This window comes from Portunus trituberculatus, chromosome 44, assembly GCF_017591435.1.
Source record: "Portunus trituberculatus isolate SZX2019 chromosome 44, ASM1759143v1, whole genome shotgun sequence".
Classification (NCBI taxonomy): domain Eukaryota; kingdom Metazoa; phylum Arthropoda; class Malacostraca; order Decapoda; family Portunidae; genus Portunus; species Portunus trituberculatus.
The window spans coordinates 19,912,447-19,921,325 of record NC_059298.1 but is presented as its reverse complement, the minus strand read 5'-3'; the positions used below and the strand labels follow the sequence as shown (position 1 = coordinate 19,921,325).

Below are 8,879 nucleotides of genomic sequence, written 5' to 3'. Positions count from 1 at the left end.
TAAAGTAAACTAATAAATAAATTAAGTCAGCAACTGTTTACAATACGATCGACAAGTGATACAAGGACCGATTTCGAAGGAGTCTTGCAAAAGTTGCCAGCCAATGGAATAAATATGCAATTAATTTATACATGTATTTATTTATCTATGCATTTTTTTTTTACTTATATACTGAATTGTCTATCGATGCTTTCATCTAGAAGGAGCACTGACACAAACAAGCCCACCATATTTGCACAAATTCACTTAAGCTTCTTTACTTTAATCGCATTTGTCAGCAACTTGCGTTTAGGAACATAAGAAACTCCGAAAACCTGCAAGAAACCGTCACCTCTCAATTATCCCTTTTCGAGGAGCAGCCATGCAACGCAGTTTCCTGCGAATCAACTTCCAGTAACATAAAAACTTGTGACACTCATGCTCATGACGTCAGCTAATATTGGATAAAAAAAATATATAATACCACAACAACATTCCATTTCATCACAATATCTATGAAAAACTGATGACATTTGTAATTGTTTCTTTTCATCATGAGGAAACCCAAAATGAAAACCGATACCATATTTTCATTATATGCAAAAATGCATCACTTGGTTTTGCTTCACTTTATCGTAATAGAGTAGCCTTCATGCAAACCAATACCACACTTCATTACAAGCCTACATCACCTGCACGTTCACCTTCAAGACAAGGTTATTTTCGGCGTGCGCGTCCTTCCATTCCTAAGTGACGTGGCCTCTTAATTAAGGCTGATGAAGAACCAATCAAATTCGTTATATTTCCTAACATTAATTACATTCGCGAATCAATATATACAGTCAGTACACATCTCCGATACTGCAGCATTCACCGAAACATTTGTATATCTATTTCCCTTGCACTCTTCATTTCCACACTTGTATTAATGTATATTTTCAAAAGCTCCTAATAACTAAGACAAACATACCAAATTCACACCCATTCAATATAGTTACTCGAAGACAAAATTTTCATTCTTTTATGTATTCATTAGTAAACGTCATTTCACTTCAAAATGTTTAAATTTCCTTTTCCATTTAGGAGTTGTACAAGCGGCTACCCTTTCCTCCCTCCATTCGTCCCTCAATCAGTCATATATTTCTACTTTTAACTTATCCTTTACTAAAAACAATGTCATCTTGGCTTATCAACTTAACGGCACTCTCCCACCCTCCCTCCCTATCTCCACCAGCTACAAATACAGGAAGGCGGTGAATCCAAGGAGGGCGTAAGGGAATTAGTAAAGAGACAATGACTCACCTGCCGGACGCCCTCACCTGAATCGCAATGACCACACGGAGGGCCTTATGACGCACGTGTTTATGAGTTTGTTTACTTTTTATGTCCCTTCCCTCTTTTTCTTTCTCCTGATAATGCTCCCTCCATAAGATTTAATGCAATAATGTGCCTGAAATAAAAAAAATAATAAGAGTAAAATGAAAATGACGGTCACATTCAGTCCCTCCACAAAGAATAACTCAACACGGGTAACTCAATTTTAACCAGAGCTGGAAAACTCCGCGAGACGCACATTTGTCCACTTAGAGAGAGAGAGAGAGAGAGAGAGAGAGAGAGAGAGAGAGAGAGAGAATGAGCGCACCGGAATAACACTGGTTTATTGTTGTCATAACCATAACTTTCCTCTATACATAGTCATATTGCATTATTATTACCATTACCATTATTATTACTATTATTATTACCATTACTATTATTTTCATCATTATTATTATTATTATCATAATTATTAATGATGTTATATAGCAGTTGTTGATGTGGCAGGAGTAGTAGTAGTAGTAGTAGTAGTAGTAGTAGTAGTAGTAGTAGTAGTAGTAGCAGACTTTTTTTTTATATATCAGCCAGGGTACATACTGTATTATCATTATTATTATTATTATCATTATCATTATTAATAATATTATTATTATCATTATCATTATTAATATTATTATTATTATCATTATCATCATTATTATTGTATTATTATCATCATTATTATTATCACTATATTGCAATTATTACCATTTTCACCAGTAGTAGTAGTAGTTGTTTTACTATACTGTTATAATAGTAGTTGTTAGTACCAGCGTCATTATATACCACATCCATAACGATCTACACTACACAACCCCCGCGCCGCCTCTTGCACTACACCCGCCAAACAGACAGGAGGCCGAGGCAAGGCGCTCCAAGGTCGCTCAGGTATTTCAATTCAGAGCTAGGCCAGGAGCACATGCCCTTGCAATGGAAGGGACGCCACGCGACTGGCTGCTGCTGAGACTAACGTAAGCGACACTGACTCAGGGGTGTAAATTCAAACTGAAGGAAACGTGGCTTGTAAACTAATTATGGCAAAAAAAACGTTAGATACGAACGTGGGAAGTAATGAGTCATGGCTCTGTCATATCACTAACACAGGTACAGTACGTTCATTATAAGAGAGACGAGATGAGTTTTCGTTATGTATATATGTATGTATTGTGTGTGTGTGTGTGTGTGTGTGTGTGTGTGTGTGTGTGTGTGTGTGTGTGTGTGTGTGTGTGTGTGTGTGTGCGCGCGCTTTGTGTGTGTAATTCACCACGGTCGCCTACTGGTCACCCAGCCAGTCTTCCCCATTAACGGAGCGAGCTAAGAGCTCATAGACCGATCTTCGGTTAGGACTGAGACCACAACACACTGGGAAAGCGAGGCCACAACCCCTCGAGTTACATCCCGTACCTATTTACTGCTAAGTGAACAGGGGCTACACATTAAGAGGCTTGTCCATTTTCCTCACCGCCCCCGGGACTCGAACCAATGCCCACTCGACCACTCGATTGTGAATCGAGCGTGCTAACCACTACACTACGCACTTATTCCATCCATGCTTACTTTGTGTACATTAGAATAAGGTCACGTGTTTCCAAAATATCATTAGTTTAAGTAGTGTTTATTAATTCACAGAATTTTTTTTTTCTGGTGATATCTAAAAGTAGTGTGTTAGAAATGTACCCATAAAATGCATACTACATTTACTCCACCTACGCATGGTCAATGTATATGTTAGAATTAAGTCGTGTATCTTTGTAATATTAGTAGTTTAGATCATTAACAAAGAAGAAATTTAGGGACAAAGTTTGGGTGGAATGAAAATGCATGTACTATATTCATTCAACTATATAATGCTCAATACTAGAATGAATTCCACGAAGTCGTCACACATATGATACAAGTGTTCACAAAGCGATGTGTCAAGTTTATATTTATCCAAGTAATATGTATTCAAGTCGTGGAGATGACGGTTAAGTAAGTAAAGAAGATAGGAAAAATGACAAATCACAAACTCCCATTTATCTGATTCCATTCACGTGCGACTAATGTTCAGGAGGATATACATAATGATCAATAGATGGCGTCACTTCACAGTAATTGGAAAGGGAAAAATATTGTAAATATGTCATAACTGTGACATCAGAACTTTCATGTGGTAAATTGAATACAAAACTACTACTACTTATACTACTACTACTACTACTACTACCACCACCACCACCACCACCATGTTGCTACTAAAGGGAAATAAGACCAGCGAGAGAGCGATACCTGGGCCGCGTCTTCCCTGCATTTCAGTGAGAGGAATGGGCCATTATCGGTGTTATCAGGGCCCAGTAAACCACACGTATCACGACGCCCGCAAGACACTCAGGCCCTCCTCCCTGCTGCTTGCCAAATTTCCACCGCCTACCGCTCGCTAGTGCACCATCCACCACAACACCAATCCACCTATCAACACTCGCCTACACCCGCCCACTCATCCACCGGAACACTCGCCCATCTGCCCGCCCATCGAGCAGTCCACCATCCACGCCCACCACTTTAGTCAAATTACCACTTTAGTCAAATTTGTCTATTCAATTCTGAGGTCAAGATTTAAAAGAAAAATGGGGATTTGATTCTCTCTCTCTCTCTCTCTCTCTCTCTCTCTCTCTCTCTCTCTCTTAGAACTAAATATGTCCCATCATATTGAGAGAGAGAGAGAGAGAGAGAGAGAGAGAGAGAGAGAGAGAGAGAGAGAGAGAGAGAGAGAGAGAGAGAGAGAGATGGGTCACATCATACCTATGAATAAAACGTCTCACGTCAAAGTAACAAAGAAAAAAAAATTGGTAATCACAACATACAACAGTCCACATGTAGTCACTACATAACTTCATCTGTGTAGTAACAGCAGCATTACTTTACACCATCCCACAAATTGCCCTACGACGGTACTATGGGGAAACCTCCGGTGTCGTTATCAGACCGGAAAGAACTGAAAGCTTATCGATAGGGACACACACACACACACACACGCCCGGTAGCTCAGTGGTTAGAGCGCTGGCTTCACAAGCCAGAGGACCGGGGTTCGATTCCCCGGCCGGGTGGAGATATTTGGGTGTGTCTCCTTTCACGTGTAGCCCGTTCACCTAGCAGTGAGTAGGTACGGGCTGTAAATCGAAGAGTTGTGACCTTGTTGTCCCGATGTGTGGTGTGTGCCTGGTCTCAGGTCTATCCGAAGATCGGAAATAATGAGCTCTGAGCTCGTTCCGTAGGGTAACGTCTGGCTGTCTCGTCAGAGACTGCAGCAGATCAAACAGTGGAACACACACACACACACACACACACACACACACACACACACACACACTAGTAGGTCTAAACTAAACTAACTATACAAACACAAATATTTCAACACAAGGTAACGATATGAACACTACAACAACTCCTTGCCAGTGAATAAGTTAACCAGCAAACCAGTGGTCAGTCTGTTACGTCTGTCAGTTGATAGCTACGCGCCGCGGCAGGCTCAGTGATGACGTGAGAAGTCTTGCCCCAGTCGTCCCTTTTATGGAGTGCTGTCATTCTTGTTCCTCCTTTTCCCTGTCCTTGTCTTTCTCTCCTTCTTCTTCACCACCTCTTCCTCCTACACTCTCACAGGAACACTTTACTCGTCCCTATGGCGTGCTGTTTAGTCTTGTTCCTTCTTGTCCTCTGCTTCGTCTTTCCTTTCTCTTTCTTCCTCCTCTTCTCCCACACCAGCACCCGACGTCTCCTCGCCTTCCTTTTTTCCCCAGCCCATCCATAACTTACTTAGTGACTCATTCGAAAAATCTACAGGAAAAAAACAAAAACATACACAAAGTTTCTCATCAGATTATTTATGAGCGAGAAGGGTTATAATAAAAAATCCCTTGTGAAGATTCAAACCAGCAAACAAATATATGTGGATAGATAGATATTCTAATGATCATGGCCATGACACACACACACACACACACACACACACACACACACACACACACACACACACACACACACTTCGGAGGTATGTTGCACTGTTTTGAGTCAAGATAGATAGATAATTTCCTTTACTCCTTTCGGCGACACAAGCACCCCTGGCCTAAATGGACGGACAGCTGTCGTGATAAGCGCTGGTAGGCCCGCACTAATGGTCCCCTGTTATTGCTCTCTAACACGCCATTAATCACGTACATGTACTGCTCCCTTCGCATCTTTCCATCTTTCCCGAGGCTGTTCTTCTTAAGGTGGTCAAATGGTGCAAGTTTGCTGCTTGAGAGAGAGAGAGAGAGAGAGAGAGAGAGAGAGAGAGAGAGAGAGAGAGAGAGAGAGAGAGAGAGAGAGAGCTTTACAGTACACCTCAAATAATAGATTTAAACTATGCTTCAATCATTTTTTAATATACATTTTCACGTTCGCTTACAGTAGGCAAAGTGACACCGCCATCTATCTACCTACCTACGTACAGGCAACACTCGATCATTTATTTCCTTATTTAGACTGGTTTTTATCTTCCCCTTCTTCCCCCTTCCCGTTAAACAAACTTGACGGGCTACAAGTACACGCCACTAAACTCCAGGGCAAGTTTCTTCAGCGCCAGAAGTGCGAGGCAACAGGTACAGTCATAGTTAGAAGAAGCTAGGTAGATTAACACGTTACACTGACTTCCAATGTGTTTTATGCGTCCCCATCCATCTAAAGTCCTCTGATCTGCTGGTAATCTCCTGAAAAAAACACTTGACAGTCAATAAATTTTCAACAGTTCAGAGGACTCGAGCACAAGAGCAAATGCTAAACTCAGTACAAGTCACTGATATTATGATCAATACTATACTAGCACAGGCACGAGGAGCTGACTCATCTTCAATGGCAACTGTGCATACTGTACATATAAGAGAGAGAGAGAGAGAGAGAGAGAGAGAGAGAGAGAGAGAGAGAGAGAGAGAGAGAGAGAGAGAGAGAGAGAGAGAGAGAGAGAGAGAGAGAGAGAGAGAGAGAGAGAGAGAGATATATATATATATATATATATATATATATATATATATATATATATATATATATATATATATATATATATATATATATATATATATATATATATATATATATATATATATATATATATATATATATATATATATATATATATATATATATATATATATATATATATATATATATATATATATATATATATATATATATATATATATTTACCATCGGTACTACATGCAAATACGTTTATAACCTAGAATAATTCCTCTTTTGTTTGTTACTAGACTAACAATATACGACGGAAATAAAAAGCTATGTCAATAGTCGGTGTTAAATATTAGACAGGATCTGCAAGAAACTATATATCCCTAAACCATTATCACGTACAATACATACTATGGGTACTACGCGACTGTACTGTGTCTAACTATATACATCTCACCTCTCTCAGTTCACCACAGTGCCACGATACAGTCCGCCAATATTTAACTATAACTTTAATATACGAAGGAGTGAAATTTGCTAATACTAACAAGCCAGCTGACGCAACGGATGGAAGAGGAATGCGCGTCCCTAATGACCTGTGAGTCTATCGCAGTGGAACAATGATGAGATAATACTTGAGCATACAGTGTGCAGAGGAGGGAAGGAGATGGACACCTACTCCTAGAGCGCTGATAGCTGTAAGGGACAGATTAGGGTAGAAGAAATGATGGGAATGGAGTAGACTGCCCGTGGAAGGGAAGGAGGGACCAACAGGAGGGGGGAACGGGACAAATGGAGAGGGAGGGAAGGAGTGAGCGAGAGGGGGCATGGAGAGGTCTAGGATCTAGCCTCACTTTCGTTCCTCCTTGTGCCCCAGTGGACGTGGTTAGAGGTAAACATTAACACGGGAGGGACAGGACCCGCCCACCTGGCAACAGAGGAGCGCCCGGCGAGCACTGACCGTCCGTCCTGTTTGTTGTTTTCAAAGTGAAACTCTGTATAGACGAAGGAACCAACGCCCGCTCCCTCGTCTGATCCATACCTCAAGCGGGACACCCTTACCCCCTGGCCGTCCTTCGTAAATACACGATACCGCACACCATCGCGCTCGCTGTCACACCCTGCTGACATTCACTGCGGGCTGCTGTCACACCAGAGACCTTAAAACAAGCTACATGCACAACACTGAGTTGGTGTACTGTGTACTGTCATTTACAACGATTACCACGGCCCAGCTCGTGACGTGTGACCACTCCTTACACTGTCACAGCGCGTTCTAGTGAAGCATTAGAAGCGCCATGAAAGTGAGAGGACAGGTCGAGGTGAGGCTGAAGTAGAGGAAGGAAAGGAAGGAAGGAGCTGCCGCCATGGTTCAGGCGTCTATTGTTACACGGCAACCAGCAGCCTGGGCGGAGCTGCCGCGGCCTGCCGGGTACAGGGAAGGACCTGTAATTTACCTTGGAATACAGTTGGACGGTGTCCTGTCCACTTCCCATGTGGCAAACAGCTTCATGGGCACGGGCTTGATGCCCAGCCCCAAAATGGTCTGCTTCTCGGCCATGACTGTGGAGTCCGGCGCTCAACACAAGGGGGTTTGGGACGCCTGCCTCGGCGCCTCAACACACGTCGTAGGAGGTTCCCTCACACGTCGTACTCCATCGTCACAAGTAACACTGGCATACAGAGATACGTATGGAGTGGCATGCAACCAGGGTCATGAAAATACCACGAGTTTGTATTTTCATTGTTGATTCATCAAAGATTTTCTTTTCAGTTACCGGACGATAAATATTCGAGATTCCTGACAGCAGCTTCTACCACTGATCACTTTCACACCAACATACACTCCAGACAACCACCGTTCTCAGAATTATAGCCAGAGCGCCTGATGCTACCAGTAAGAAGCTGAATAAGCTCCACAAACACCGGTGTTTGGCAACAGAACCACCGCACAAGGGACGGGCCAGGCGCACACTGCCTCAGCCACACAACAACAGCTGCTTCTCCTCCTCGTCATCGCACTCAAATACGGAAGCGGCGGCCGATACTCATCCATGTATAGAATCTCAGTGATAGTTATCACACGAAGAGCCAAAGAGTTCTATACTTATTTTCCTAAATTTATATCCTAATTTCGTAAGTAGCCAGCACGATAATTTAATAAACATTCTGAATTACTTTTTCCATGTTTGACTCTCCTTTCAAAGCCGCCCCTCCCAGCGTGTGAGAGAAAGCGGAGAAATTAGAGGACTGACTAAACCAAACTGAGTTACACCATCAAACATGGAATTAGTTTGCTTCTAGTAAGAAGACGACGTCCGGGAGTCTTTACCGAATGAAATAATAAATGAAATAAGATGTCAACAGATGTTCATTAAACAGTTAAACATAAAAAAAAAGTTTAAGTGTAGAATTCAAAAGCATCTTTTCTGTGAGCAGCAATTACGTATATGATGTAAGAACCTTATTCGGATTTTATTTATCACAGTTTTGTCTGGAGGACTAACTTTATCTTGATTAATAATTGAATCTGCAAAAGAACTTTGTCAATTAAATTAATATGA

The 8,879-nt window shown here is 41.6% G+C and overlaps 1 protein-coding gene across 2 annotated transcripts in view; it reads right to left on the bottom strand.

The window, feature by feature from the left end:
• The window catches only part of LOC123519086, a 133,103-nt gene extending 124,846 nt beyond the window's left edge, over positions 1 to 8,257 (bottom strand). Inside the window, exon 1 of one of the 2 annotated variants that reach the window (XR_006678972.1) lies at positions 7,773 to 7,897. Coding sequence is in view for 1 of the 2 variants with exons in the window: in XM_045280277.1 (XP_045136212.1) it covers positions 7,773 to 7,876 (104 nt within the window). In the remaining variant the exon portion in view is untranslated. Of the gene's footprint in view, positions 1 to 7,772 lie in introns of both variants that reach the window. The other variant, XM_045280277.1, reaches the window with a different exon arrangement.
• Between the last annotated feature and the right edge of the window lie 622 nt (positions 8,258 to 8,879).